The sequence below is a fragment of the Aulonocara sp. 'chitande type north' Nkhata Bay genome, linkage group LG1 (assembly GCF_057382095.1).
Source record: "Aulonocara sp. 'chitande type north' Nkhata Bay isolate Kocher_YH1m ecotype deep benthic linkage group LG1, A_spYH_male_GT1.1, whole genome shotgun sequence".
In the NCBI taxonomy this organism is placed as follows: Eukaryota; Metazoa; Chordata; class Actinopteri; order Cichliformes; family Cichlidae; genus Aulonocara; species Aulonocara sp. 'chitande type north' Nkhata Bay.
This window is the reverse complement of record NC_141344.1, coordinates 32,098,142-32,113,700: the sequence shown is the minus strand read 5'-3', so window position 1 is coordinate 32,113,700 and position 15,559 is coordinate 32,098,142. Positions and strand designations below refer to the sequence as shown.

At 38.4% G+C, this 15,559-nt stretch overlaps 1 protein-coding gene across 1 annotated transcript in view; it reads left to right on the top strand.

Annotated features, from left to right (window-relative positions):
• Nucleotides 1-4,103: 4,103 nt before the first annotated feature.
• Nucleotides 4,104-15,559, top strand: part of luzp2 (leucine zipper protein 2) — a 156,063-nt gene continuing 144,607 nt past the window's right edge. Inside the window, exon 1 of the mRNA XM_086294078.1 lies at nucleotides 4,104-4,377. Coding sequence (XP_086150204.1) covers nucleotides 4,316-4,377 — 62 coding nt within the window. The 5' untranslated portion in view covers nucleotides 4,104-4,315. The remainder of the gene's footprint in view (nucleotides 4,378-15,559) is intronic.

Here is a 15,559-nt window from a genome sequence, read left to right as displayed (position 1 = left end):
CCAACACACAGCGGGAACTTCTCTGATCCTCCTCTTGGATTTTGATGTTAAGGGTTAATAGAGCGCTGCTCTATTTGTTTGTTTGTTTGTTTGTTTGGGTGCTTTTTGTACTGTAACATACAGGAAGCTGTATTACCTTTTGTTTATTAGTAGTATAACCAACAATGGCTGTTTGGCTTTACTGTGATTAAGGCTGTGTATTCCGCTATCTCCATTCATTTGTTGTTAACATGTGCTGACAAACTAAACATTTCAGACAAGATGTTCAGAGCTTATTTCAGCACCAGTTCTGTGAAAGCACATTTCCATACTCCTGCACTGAGAGAGAGAACCAACTGACAGGGAACTGCCTTAAGCTTCAGCTTTGCTGCCAGACTCCTCTCTCTCTTTTTGTTTTCTCTTTCCTTTTCCACACAAAATGTTGAATGGCACTGTAGATGTTGAGGATGGAAATTTATGCAAGGGAATGCTGATTTTTTTGCTCTCTCCTCGTTGCAAACTCTCTGTAAACATACATAATGGACTATGGAGATTGCAGTACTTGCTAACTTGTATTTTTGAGGTTAATATTCATGTGTGGGGAGAGAAGAAGAGCAACGAGGCACTCCTTCAGAAAGTAAACAGTCTTCAGTAAAAGCAACAGCACTGCTGACAGACCATTATTTTAGCCAGTTTAGAAGAGGGATATCTTGATTTACTGAAGCAACTGTCAGTCAATATCGCCGCCCTTGGATATGTTATAGCAAGACAAGTGGAAATGCTGCCTGCTGGGACTGCTGTAGCCTGAAGGTAAAGAATAAGGCTTGTGACCAGAAGGCAAAAGGATGGGGTTTCTGGATGGGGGAAATGTGGACCCCTAAAAAAGCTATTATAATGTGCAATCCCTGAAGAACCAATATTAACATTAAATGCTCTTTAGCAAGGAGCTTAACCCATTTGCCCATTCAGCTGGTTAGTCTAACAGAATCTGTTGCATTTTTCAACAATTTGCTCAGAATTCAGCTAAATAGGACGTAGTCCCAAGGCTCAGTGGTGTGGGTAGATAAGGTCTTCCTGTACTTTATGTTTAATTTGAAGATCTAAACTCACACACATGTCTGCCGCTCAAAGTGCTTTTATTTTAAAAAGACAAAACAAAACCTAGAACACTTTGCATTTGTGGCTGAATTTTCTCCTAAGTATAGTCTTACTCTATTTCCAACTATAACTCCTTTAACTTTTAGCCAAATCACAGAAAACGTTTGAGCATTCATTCTTTCGTCTAGGAAGGTCTAAAAAGTTTCACAGAGTGATACACAAACCTAAAGCACACATTGATTTTTGAGCAATTAGTAGTTCAAAGATTCCAGTTTTCATCATTATTTCAACAGTGACCTCAGTGGGATTAAGAGGCGGAGGTATATTAATATTTACTTTTACTTTGTAGCCAGAATTTTTAAATTTGCTTGTGTAAGATTTGTGTTGCAATATTGCTCTCTGAGTGTTTATGACTGGAATTTTGCACGTAGGCAATATTACAAGATTGGAGAAAGTGCAAGATGAAAAATATACACTTATAATAATATATTGCATGGCTTACAGAGCTCCACAGTAACCTTTTTAATTATTTAGTTCAGGCAACATAGTCAGCTGGAATCCCCGGGATTCCAAGCAGCACAGGTTGTAGGAAAAACACTCGAAATTGGTTGGCGTCAGGAGTGATTTTGTGTTTTGCAAATATAAAGAAATCATTGTGGCAACATAAAAAGACTTTTTTTGTACCGTACAAATTGCTTTTAGGACTAACAACATAACAACAAACTGCATTTTCTGATGTCATCATGGCTGTTTAGGTGTTATATAAACAATCTATCGGTTTCCAAAAATGTATTTTCATCCAAGCAGAATTCCTACAAAAACAAACAAAAACACTAAACAGTTCTTGGCTCCAACTGAATCAAAGCATCCTATTTAGGCTAAATTCAAAATTCAAATGAAGCATTTGGAAACAAAATACACAAATCAATTGATGTGACATTCAGGCTTAGCTATGGGAATTATCTAAACGTAATCTTGCATAATATCAACAATTCATGCTCATTTTATGGTAATTATTCTTCATTATGATAAGATGCTCAACAGGTTGGCTCAGAGCAGCGGGACTGCAAGTTTCAGGCTGATGTGACACATGATTGAGACAGATTATGGAGGTCCAACGAGATGCTCTCCACAGTAACCATGGCAAGCTGCGGTCTAGCAGACTCATTACAACTGGTCACTATGGGTTTCCATGCATGAACTTATAATTACGCCAAATAAATGGCTGGAAATCTTTCAGTATGGAAAATGAGCTAGTACTAGGGCACAATAGACTTCAAACTCTATTAAACCTGTAATGGAAATCATTTATCATGCCTATGGTGTGTGACCCCCACCTTTTGTATGGACTGCTTAATATTCTACCTGTATTACATGGCTCGGAATCTGACTTTGAACATCCTCTCAGTGCTCAACATTTTGTTCTTGAGCTGCTCTAACTTTCACAAGGTTAACTTGAAGCATCAAAGTGATCTGCAAGGCAAGTGAGACTGGGGTGGGAAGATGATTTAATTACAGCACATTTCTATCTTTTCCTATCCTAGTGCAGGTCTGACCTAGGGCTCAGGTGTGGTTAATTTAAATAATCAAGCCTACATGCCATACTGGACAACATCTGCTTTAACTTTGAACTATTATATTGTAAGGTCTACATTATCTTGTATTCCAACAGTGAATAAACTTTATTTCTATTTCAGCTTCTTCTGCTAACAAAGTTTTGTTGTTTTTTTATTTGGTTATTTTAAAAGTTGTTATAAAATTATGTACAACACAGAGGATTGCGATAACTTTGCTACGTTAGATACTGAGCCTGCAATCGTACCATACCAGCTGACAAAAGCCCAGATCAGTTGATGGCTACGGAATCAACTGGCAAAACAAATGTAAGACATACATATTACTACTTGTCTGCAAACACTCTAAAACTACGACTCATGTCCAAAACTGTGAAAAGGAGAACACAAACCAGAACCCAAGAACATTCTCTTTCAAAGTAAACAATGCACCTTTTAAACTCTGTTGGGTGGAGTCGTAAGGGGCAACTTTTACTTTGAAAGCATAAAATGTAAAAGCAGGAAATATTTCCTGTTTTCACTTTTTACTATTACTTTGCTAATAGTTAGCCAGTGTTTGCAGACAAGCTAGCATCTTCCATGCAAACGTCAGGCGAGTGTAGCAATGTCCTAGTGACCAGAGAAATATGGGAGGTCCCACTGCAGAGCTATGAGGCCCAGTACAAATTACTGCATACTGAAATCACATTCTTCTTCTGATTATAGTGGTTATGACTGAAATAGAGTTACTGTGAAAAGTGGGATAAATAAATGAGGTGTGTGTGTGTGTGTGTGTGTGTGTGTGTGTGTTGGGTTTTAACATAATTTCTCCTTTACTGCAATGAACTGTTTCTGAACTATTAAAGTTACTCAGACACCCCCCCCCCCCCCCCCCCCCCGGCATTTCCAAGATTTGTATTTTATCTCTACATAGGTTTTACATTCTTTTCTATAAAGTTTGTTTTCTATCAACATTTCATTGAAATTACACATACTATAATAAAGCAAAAAAAAAAAAAAAAGACCTGGTATCTTTTCGTCAGAGTTTATTATTTCAGTTTATTCAGGTCTTCATTTTCCGTTTTTGCTCACTAAAATTTGGTACCAGACCTTGATTTCTGCTTGAAGTGCAGAGCTTCAGTAATAATTGCACTATAAATCTGTTCATGCCTTCACTAAACTGTGACTTTGCTGTTACTTGCAGCCACGACCTGGCATTGCTAAATGTTTCCACTAAATGTTTTGGCTCGTACCTCCACCTATCTATCACAATGCAAGGAAGTAAAGAGAACGCAGTGAATGGAGAGGTGTACTGTTGCAGGAACAACCAACACCAAACAATGCGAAAAAAAGAAAAAAGAAAGCCTTTCGCCAATAGCTATAGCTGCACTGGCGCTGACATCATATCACTCCCACATCTCCCTCTCTTGATTTCAGCCCCACCCGCTCCTTTCCATTACCAAGTCGGTCCGTGTCCCCGTGTTATTTAAAGCCAGAGATCCTCCCTCTCGCCACTGTGTTGCATCTGTCTGCCTCGCCGCTTGTGTGTCTGGGTGCGTGTGTGGATGAGAGTGCGCTAAAAAACCCAGGCAGCCAGTGGGAGAGCTAGAGAGCGAGGGAGAGAGGCACGGGGGAAAGGCAAAAATCATCCAAGAAGGGAGAAGGAACGGGAGTGTGAGACAGCTATGAAATTCATCCAAGCTATTTGCTTACTGCTTCTCTGTCCAGCTCTGAGCCTCAATACCAGGTAAGAGATAAACAAGAAAACATTTCTTTTCTTTTTTCTTTTTTCTCCTGTCAGTTTCATCCTGCCGGAGACTCTGAAACAAAAGGGGTGTCTTGGTTCAAAGCATGGTATTCTGGAGGTCTGCTCAGTCCTGCCAAATACTGAAGCGTTAATTCGTCCCGGCAGTGGCTCTGTGTGTGCTAAGAATGTTAGAAACTGAGAGACTTAAAGGAGGAAGGAAGAGCTTAGCTGTTGAACTGGGCTATTATCTTTTTTAGTTCTGAAGCAGGCTGAGACACAGTTGTCCTTTTGTGGAGGTAATTCACTGGATTTGCCTCCTCCGCTTTCCCCTGAATAGTGGCGACATTGCTTTTTTTTTTTTTTTTTTTTTGAGGACTTTTGCTGCCTGGTCTGGGAGGGAGCAAGTTGAAGTCAGGGGAACTGAGAGAAAGGACAAGGCGACTTGTGTTGCAGTGCCTTAGAAAGAGCAGGTGTGTGCGCGTTTCCTTTCGCTTATCTGCAATATTTCAAAAAAGCTCAAGGAACAGTGATAGACAAGAAGGATGGACAAATGAAGAGAGCGATGTGTAGAGAAGGAGAGTTTTGATGATTAATTAAATCATTGATAAAATCATCCTTCTTCTCTGCCACTGCCTGACACCACTGCCTTAATGAGAGCCGTGAGAGGGGAAATTCAGGGCTTTGACTTTACCATAGAGACATCACACGCAGGAAGGCATGCATTATAAAACTTGCCTTTTCCGCCTTTTCTTTTCTCCATCCCATCTTTTAGTGGTGAGTGAGTGGAATGCAGTTTCTGGGGAAAACATCCACGGGGAGAATGATGTCTTTGAACTCAGTGTTTTTTGCTGTTGATTTGAACCAAATGGACACATGTCTGTGCATTTGTTAGTGACATGCTAAACACCGTCAGGGCTAGCAATTATTTATTTTGCCTCAAGGGTTACAACAGAGGAGAATTTGTAGAGAAAGTCAAGGTTACTGCACACATCCAACATATTTGTCAATAGCAGAGAGGTAGCACTGATGATGTATGAGTCATATAACTAGGGGCTATATTGATGTATTAACCTCTAGCATTTAGCAGTCAGCAATCCAAGTACTCACGCATTTTTTATTTAATTATTTATGTTCGTTTAGCACACCTACAATTAGATGTTTCCTTTAAGTCATATATACAAGTAATCTTCTGGTAACAACTTTTTAATCATTTATCAGTTTTTTTTAAGGGTTTTTTGAGTTCGCAGACTCATTTAGCCATTTTCTAAGCTCTGAAACTAATAGTGCTTTTGTTTGACTTTGATTAATTAAAATATACGCTGTCTCCCAAGATTTATTTTTAAACTGTGTATACCATTATTAGTCTTAGAGGTAATCTTTGAACACTAATTGGAGAGCAGGGCATTACAGTGGTAATTTGGCAGGTCAGCACAGATTGTATGCTACGTCTTGAGGGGGAAAGTCATGAAAAGTAATTACCAGAACACACAGATGTAATCAGTGTTTTATAAGACGGTTTGTTTCCAGACTTAGCATTAAAAAAAAAAAAGTAATGGGATTGGAAGGCTGCGCTTGGTTAAGAGCGGAGGGCTGGTCAAGAAATAAGGTCAATTGTGACCTTCTGAACTTCAGGTCATGTTAAAAAAAAGGGAGAAAAAATGTTCACACCTGAATAGATTTGCAAAGCCACGTCTGCCTGCTTTGCCTTCAGGAAGCAACATATCTGACTAGCTAATCTTATAATGCCGGAATTGAAAAAAAACAACAACCCCAAAACAATCATTTCGGCGAATTCAAATAATAAACTCCTACATTATTTTTCTTTTTCTGGAGCCCCAGTTTTCTTTAAATTGATCTTTTTATTCTCTGTGGTAATTATTCAGATTCAGTAAAAAAAATTGCATGCTTGTTTTTTTCAGGCTCAGATTTCCATGATCGCCAATGAACTTTTTGGCTCGTAGTGAAAGATGCTTCTATTATTTTGTCTAACAATAACGTGGTGACACTTTTGCTCAGGACTGTGAGTGTACAGATGGCCATGGTTTTAAATGTTAATGAAAAGGACAGCATAAAGGCACCTCTACAGGGATCCTTGGATGGATTCAATTAAAGGTCTCCACTGAGCAGGTTTAGTTCTCCTGCTGTGGTTGATATGCTTAAAGGTAGACATGTCAGATATACGGCTATGCATTTCAATAGCCAGCTGTGTATTGTTCTACTAAACTGTGTATTAATCTAGCGTCCCTCTACAGTGATCCTGCTGTGGTAATGACTGTTACATTTTTTTTATTGTTGTTGTCATATTTATTTGTTTTCCGAACTTGTTTGAAGTGGTACAGACGTTTAGATTTTTTGAACCTCTTCTGTGCCTGTTGTGTTTCTGTTTTCATTCAAATTCTTAAAATTTCCTTTTGCTCCTTTCTTATTGTTTTAATAAAGCCACATGCCACATGCCAAACCTGGGAATGACGTTGGTGCCGCGGGTGGCTTTTTGTTGTTTGATCCAGCTGGTACTCCAAACAATAGCTGATTGCTTCTTCAAGCAGCTGTCACATTTTTGCTGTTATCCTGGAGGTCATGGGTCCAAACATTGCTTATCATTTGTGACATCCTCATTTTTTCTTATAATAGTGTGGCACTGAAGAGACTGACTGCGAGGTGTATCTGCACCAGTAAAATGAATTGTGACTGTGACTGTCTAGTCTGTATTGCTCTGGCTGGCTTTGCTTGATTCATTTCATCAGTGGTGCGTAAGAGAATCCATTTCATATGTTAACTGCAGCCTCTATCCTGCGACCTGATAGAGTCACCTAAAGAAGTGAGAATTAATAAAATAGGAACTGTGTCAAGTTTTCATGCGTGATGGCTGCATTTCGATGTGCCTTTGGTCTGCTTAAAGGTGCTGCGGGGAGGTTTTAAAAGACAAAACATCCTTAACAAACAATGGCAAAAAATAAATAAATGAATAAATAAAGAAGAAAACTTTGAAACTTCAAGGCTGTTATAAAGACCCTTCTTCCAGATGAGCATAGAGGAATATGGCACAAGCCTTCATAACTTTCTGTCAGACAGACTTTATAATATGTGGGTAATGGTTCTTTTTAACCTAATCAAATAGTTTTGTTGGCTAAACCAAAGAAAACTCTAACTGAAAGTCATTAAAGCCACAAGGGAACTATGGAGTAAGCTTTGCCACCAGATACCACTACAACCATGTTTATTTCTGTTTTACTGTCTTAAAATCTAAGACTTTTAATAGGCTTACTAACTAAAAGTACGTATAAGAATTCTGTTAACATTTTAATGTCATCTCTGTAAAAACTGTAAAACTCAAAATGCTGTTTCCAGTTCTCGGTTATTTAAGTCCTTTATAAAGAATTATGGTGTTTTAATGAATTGAGCGGGTTACTCGGGCCACATAATAGTGGTGCAGGGCCATGTGTCATTGAAAAAATCAATTGGTACTTAGGCACAACACAAGGTTGCATTGACATCAGTCCCATGAGATATGACTTTCCACTTCTGGGTCAGCACTGTGGGCTACTACAGTAAGCTTGTCTCCTCTGCATTTGGCTTTTTTTTTTTTTGCTCTATACAGATCAAACAGCTCCACCTTTTTAAACTTTCACATATTCCCTTTCAGAGCATTTCTTGAAACATATTTGACTCATTTCTTTGACACTGTCTTTGATGTCTCTTACCTTAGCAGACTCCTCTTGGAAACAGGGATATCTGGTGGGATCTCCACAATATCAAATATTTATGAGTATTTTGGACAGCAATTGAGTACAACAGTGTTGCTTTATATATTAATAGCTAGTAATAGAGATGTTACCGGTCACATTGCAAATTATTATTTTAAATTGAGACTGCCCTTAACGTTATATAAGGTCAGACATGAAAAGGAGGGTCATTCCTACATCTGATAAAAATACAAACAAACCAAAAAACAAAGGAAAATCATCAGATTGCTGTTTTTGGTGATTTTGCCTTTAATAATAAGCTTTTTTTTTCTTTTTGAAACTGTGTTCATGTCCATTAGTGACATTTTAAAGTGGACCTCTTTGTTTTTCGGTATTTCCTGCTGCTACAATGGCCGTAGTTTCAAATCAGGGTAGGCATTTATACAAAAAAGGCTGACAAATCAAAAGATTTAGATCTTTGTGGTGTCAGAGAGTGCGGATATTATTAATATTGTCATCTCAGGCACACAGTTTAAGCTTTGAGCATAGCGGCCCCATCCATCTGCTGTTAAATCCTTCTGTTTGTGAAGGGTAGCTATAGCACAGTATGAGATAACCCAGGATTAGTTTGAACTTTGACCCACACAAATGTGCTTTAGTCGAGTCCAAGAACAAAAATATAGAGCAGAAAATGAGCATTAATAGGTCAATTTGAAGGCAGGAAACGGCAGGTAGGAACTTTTTTGTTTTTTTTCTCTTTTCTCTTCTCCACGCTCTTCCATATTTAGTTTTGAGAATCAATCTTCTTTCAGGGAAATGGAAATAAATATCACAAAATACAAATTAATGTGCTTATTTTACAGCATTTCTTTTGGAATTTAATGTCTCTCATTTCCTGTTCACTTAGCTTATGTTCCATATTTAAACATGACATTTTATTCATGTTTAAATATGGAAGTAATCAATTGGGGAACTTCATTGAGACATCTGTTAGGTTAATTAAAAATATGTCTTGCCTCAAGCATCAAAACTTTGTGCTCTGTCTTAATTTACGTAGGTCCTTGTGGAAATGGTTCAGTACATCTGCATTTTTACATCACAGAGAGCGTTTTCTCTTATAAAGCAACATCTCAACGTGCAACTGTTTTCTCATCCAGTTGAGTAGAAAGAGTGCAGAAATGTGCTCGCAGATGCTGCCTTCGCCTCACGTGTGCGGAGCTGAAAAATTGCAGCAAACCTTTATTTCCATCAAATCAATATTTTGTTACAAATGATAAACATATTCAAACAAGATGTACAGCAGTGGAGAGAAACTCCACATGACATTTCATTGTGCAAGTGCTCACAGTTTGATTTATTTTCAGCTTTGCATTTCTAAATTTTATGGATAAAACAAGCCGCATACAGAGTGAAGCTGCTCACAAACATCGTCTGGCACATGGGGAGAGTGAGAATTAACTAGTCAAGCATGGAGCTGATGTGGAATTAGATCTAACTGTTGAGGAGGATACGATGGTAATATAAAGCTATACATTGATGGGACTTCAGTTGGTTGGCGGGGATAATGACAAAATGGAAACAATTCACCCTGAACATCGTTTACCATTTGAGTGATAAAAGGGCAGCTGTTTTTAAAAATAAGGTTCTGTTAATTAAGTGTGTGACGCAGAGCTTACCTATGTTCGTTCTTAAAGGCTTAGCTGTGTGGCCATTTTTCTCAATTGGTATTAAGAGCGAGATCGTTAGCTAAATGAACTGGTCCTTTTGTTTGTACTGAAAGACATTTGGGTATGCTGGCGTGTTTGGACTGACATGCTTTTTGCAAACATTTAGGAATTTTGTAATGTGGCAAAATGTGTAGGAAAGAGACCGAAAGCACACCAACTCTGATCTGTGTAATTACAATAAGGTAGCAACGTCTGAGTGACTTTTCAATGTACAGCAGTACACAGCTGTATCATGATTCGGCCAAGGCAGCATGACACATTTGCATAGATGAAAATTACTTGGAGAAAAAATAAGCATGATTTCCTATTTTCACATTTTGCCATAGCATCAAACAGCATCTATAGCAGAGGCATGATTATAGATATGACTTTCAGGGACTCCTCAAGATGAGACAAAATGATATTTGTGCAGCTCAGTAATGTCCTCCACAAATCAGACTGTGAATGATAATTGAAATTCAAAGGACATGGCGTAATGGTCACACCATGGCAACCACACTGGCCACATGACAGTAATGAAGTGGGCTACAATAAACAGAACCTGGGTGGCTCCTACAAATGAGAAAGTAATTAAAAGGACCACGATTGGTGCTGGGTGAAGAGTAGACAGGCATTCTATATTCAAGGCCACATTTCAGGTACTATGTTCTCTAAAAGATATCTGCAATGACAGCAGTGTTTATTCTTCAAACACTTCAAAAGATTTATCATGTAACGGCACATTATCCCATGTGCCATATGACAACCTGGATATTTGCTTGATGTAACAAAACAAAGATTTTGGAAATATGGTGGACGAAAAGATTAAAAATTCTACCAAGATAGTGTCATTCTTTTTCAACAAAAACACTGCTGAAATTTTAAAAGAACTTTGGGATCAAATAAATATTGAGAAAAATGTGAGCTTGACTGGTGCAGCGGTGCCCGACCTTCTGTTATCTCGATCTTAAAAGCTTTACCACAATTATCATTCTCCTTAAATAACAAATGTGGCCTGGCATTATCAGGTAAAATGCTTGTTGCATGACTGCATTTAGCACTGACGGATGACTGCACTTCAAATGAATTGCAAATGCTAATTATCTAAAATTGCCCAGTAAACGAAAATAGACTCAATACCATTTCTTCAGTGTTTTCAGTGTGGCGTTAGTGTTCTGCCTTTGCAGTGTTGGATTCAGTGTTGGGGGATATTATTGTTCCTGAATTCAATGATCACAATTATGGTTGCTAATTAGCAATTATGCCACTTGAGTTCGTCAAGTTCCTAATTTATCTGTAAAAGGGCAGAACACAAAAGAAATCAACAAACAAGCCCTTTTATTTGTGCTTGCATAACTGTCAACTGATCTCCATTTGTTTGGGAGAAAAGACAACAATGGCACAGAGTAGTCTACAAGTTTGAAGCAGTGCAGACATGCACATTTCTTTCAGTTTGTTGCATGAAAGGAGATGAATGTGACTGTAAAGTGTAAAGATGTTCGTGTTTCTCCTATTAGGACAGGAATTTTGTCTGATATGTGGAATGCATAGAGTTTAAGGCTGTGTCGTTAACTGGCAAACAGTAAAGCATTTCCACTTTTCTCAAGGATCTGAAATGAATAATTTTTTTTACAGGATATCAGAAATAGAATTAGGAATATAAGTAGGAAAATCCTAAAGCTTTGGAATCGTAGTACTGCTGAATTGACACTAAAATTAACACTAATGAAAGTACCGTTTGTCTTAACCCTGAAAGCTATAAGCATGGTTATGCAAAACCATAAGCAAAATACACATCAAGTAACTATGTACTACAGTTAGAAAGTATCTTGAAAGTAGAAATAAAAACAGCTTCCTACTGTGACTGGAAACAAGCAACTGCAACAGAGAGCAGAGACAGAAAACCAAAAAAAAGATGCTAAAATGTTCTGTGGAACTAAGAGTCAAGTGATAATTTTCTGTGACTCCACCGCCATGTGCAACATCTTTCAGATAAAAAGCTGTGCTTTCCTGTGTTGTTGTTAATGCTATGTCTTGAACTGTGGTGAACACCCTCTCTGCTGTAATGTTAGGGAAAGTCATTATTATCCATAACATGGTATGGGCACAGGTCCCATCCGGTCACTAAGTCTGACGTCACTAGCCGTGTCTGGGCCTAAACTCCGCTGCAGGTCCATATAGCACCTGTATAAAAAAGCCCAAAGCCGACTGTACTTCCTCAGGAGGCTGAGGTCTTTTAACATCTGCAGGAAGCTCCAGAGGATGTTTTACCAGTCAGTGGTTGCTGGAGTACTTTTCTATGCTGTGGTGTGCTGGGGGAGCAGCACAGCAAAGAGGGACTCATCCAGGCTGGAGAAACTGATCAGGAGGGCTAGCTCTGTGGTCGGCATGAAGCTGGACACTCTGGTGACAGTGGCAGAGAAAAGGACATTAAAGAAACTGATGGACATTATGGACAATGCCAGGCATCCTCTGCACACGGCCATTAACAACCAGAAGAGTCTGTTCAGTGACAGGTTGCTTCTCCCAAAGACAAGAACTAACAGACTTAAAAACTCCTTTGTCCCACACGCCATCAGACTGTTTAACTCCTCTCTGGAGGGGAGAGGGAGGGGAAACAGGAGGACAAAGGAGGGGGGAACAACTAAGCTGTAGTGCCTCTTCACCTCACTGTGCAATACCTTTTGTGCAATACTTTTGTAAATAGTCAACAGTGCAATTGACCTCAATACTTGAAATGTGCAATTCACTTGTATTTTATTTTTTATTCCTATTTATTCTATTTATCCCCTTTGTATATTTTATTTATATTGTCTCTGTATTTATATATATGTGTGTGTGTGTGTGTATATATATATATATATATATATAATATTCTGTAACTCTGTAACTTCTGTCGGTGCTGTGCTTTTTGGAAATCGAATTTCCCAGAGGAACCCACCCGAGGGATTAATAAAGTTCTATCTAATCTAATCTAATCTAATCTAATCTAATCTAATATATCAAACGATCACTATGGCATTACTAAGAGTTGAAAAACTGTCTAAAGTCTTTCATCTTTAATAAAATGATCAGCGTTCTGCTGTACCAGGTGTAACAATTGAGTTTAACATCCAGGCATCCATGAAAACGGAATTTATGACATTTAACGGAGTTAGAAGTTAGCAGGAAGTTAGCTCGCTAGCTTCCATCTAAATACAATATAGCATATCCTGACTGTGGGGTTTTGGAAACAAATTACAATGTACAGCTCTGTTATCACTTCCAACATAAATGAAGACAGAAAACTAAACAGCAGTGATGTTTGTAGGGTTACTGAAGTTTGGCTAGCTGTAGCTAATGATGTGCTACGTGACCGCTAGCGACACAGCTATAGCATAATATAAACAAGCTAACTTTTTTTCCACTCGATAAAAGTTAGCGTGAGTGTTCTCGGTGGTCAGGAACAAATGTAATCGCATGGCAGGATGCTGCAAAAGGACCAAACTTCAGCCAGGAGAACAACTGAGATAATCCATCCACAATACGAGGTTAGTCATTCATATACTGCTGCATGGGCTGGGCTGTAGTTACATCCTATGATTTTAAAAACTGAGCTTAAATAAATGATTAGCGGTAATAAAAGCCGAGGGAGGTCAACAGTGATCACTGACTGTTTTAGGAGCTTTTTGAGATTAAATAGAAGAAAATACAAAACATTAAACATGTTAACAACACAAAAGCCATATTAAACGCAGACTACTTTAGGCCCGGAAATAGGATTCGTCACGTCATCACTTAACGACCGGATAAAATGGAGCAGAACATTTCACTTATGCTTTTCCACCACCAGAGCTGGTTGAAGTTTTATAAAGTACTGCTCTGCCCAATATTTGTCAGAGCTGGAAAGTGTGATGCTGTTGTGTATTTGATGGGGTATGATGAATTCTCTTGAACTACAGATGAACTACAAGGATACTGGAAAATCCGCTATTACACAATAGGCTATTTTCACAATTTATTTAATTGAGGAGTATTGCAAATAAGCTCATTATTACTGTGTGAATTGTTTTTAGCTATTATGTAGTTCCCTGCTTCTTAGGAACTGAATTCAACATCATTTTGTTCTTTCTGTATCTGCCATTGAGTACTGGAAACATACAGTAGTGTACACTGGATGCTAACTGCAGTGAAACTCTGCAAAGCCGAGGAGAGCTGACTGTAAGTGCACCCTCTCACTGTCTTCTTGCATTCATGGTGTAATTTGAAATAATCTTATTGCAGGTTTGCATTATAGCTGCTGGGAGCCATACCTTTGATGTGAATCTTCATCGTTGTGTCAGCACAGATATTAGTCACTCTTGTAATTGACAGGCATTTAATTGCACACTCCCTGTAAACATGATGGCTGTTCTCTCAGTGACGAGTCATTAGTGGGCAGCCTGCTTTTTTTTTTTTTTACAGTGAGGTGCAAGATGTATAACCATAATAAACAAAAGCTGCATATAAAACACCCGTGTTGTTTCAGCTGGTTGTTGCCGGGCAGCCAGGAGTCAATTCTCTCTTCAGCTAAGGAAGAATGCATGCATATAGTTATTTGCTCACGTATGTGAACTGAGATTCAGGGACTTTCATGTATTAGCTGTCAGTCACAACATTAAACATAGTGTATATATTTCCCTTGCTATATGTGATTTTGAGCTGTTTGACATCTGTGCCACTCGAGTCTGCATTTATTTATACCAGGTTGGGCTGCAACTAGTAACATTTGTAATTTTTTAGATAATATTTTGTAGTGATTAATGTATTTAATAATGTGTTAATCCATTACAATTATTTACTTATTCATTGAATTTTTTTTTAAAGGATTCGGTGCAGCCCTTTTACATTTTCCCAGTGGATTGATGTTTGATATCAAAATATCTCGTTTTGTCTGACCAGTGGTCCAAAATCCAGAGTTGAGCTGAGAATCGCACAACTTTTTTGTATTGGAATTACTGGAACCAGAGCATGAATGGCAATGTTATTTTAATTAGCTTTTGAAAACAAATTTGATTGCTATAACGCTTGGCTCGATAAGTGTTATTAACTGAAAATCTAAAGTCCGGAACGTCTAGGTAATGACTGGATTAAATCCCGATTCTATGGCCCAAGTGTTAAATTGTTATTCTTATTTTTTCTGTGTCTCATTTTTCATTTTCCACACGTATTTCTGGTTGTAAGACCCCATTAGCAAAAGCATTACTTACAAAAGTAATGCTTAGCACAGCTGCTGTACACACTGTTTTAAACAGATTTTTCTAGGCTTGGCTCTGCATGACATCAGAAAGAGTGGACAACCTTACTTAATACAGCCATCTCAGAAGCCACACCCACCTTCTGTCCAACTCTTCTCTCTGCGAGGGGCAGTTGGCTTAAAGGGAGAAGAGCTGAGGAGGATAAATAAAAATAACTTTGAATCATAAATCATGCAGAGCTACTGTAGTAGAGTAAAAAGGTACAAATGTGAGGTGAAAAGGAACATAATAGCACCTCTTCAAACATAAAACAGAAATGCCATTCGAACCGAGAGAGATGAAAATCCAACCAGCTATATGAATTCTGTTTTGGTTTCCATCTCTCCTAAGGTTATGCTTTTATTTATTCCTGGAGAGGAGTTACTAAGCAGATCGGGTCTTTTCAGTAACACCATGTTTCACATTCATATGGCGATACTCTTTTACACCAGGGTGCTGCCCCTCACAGATCACATGTTCTTCCACTGAAGCGGTTTAGTGCTTGATCTGGACTACCGCTGCGGTAGTTTTCAGGGGA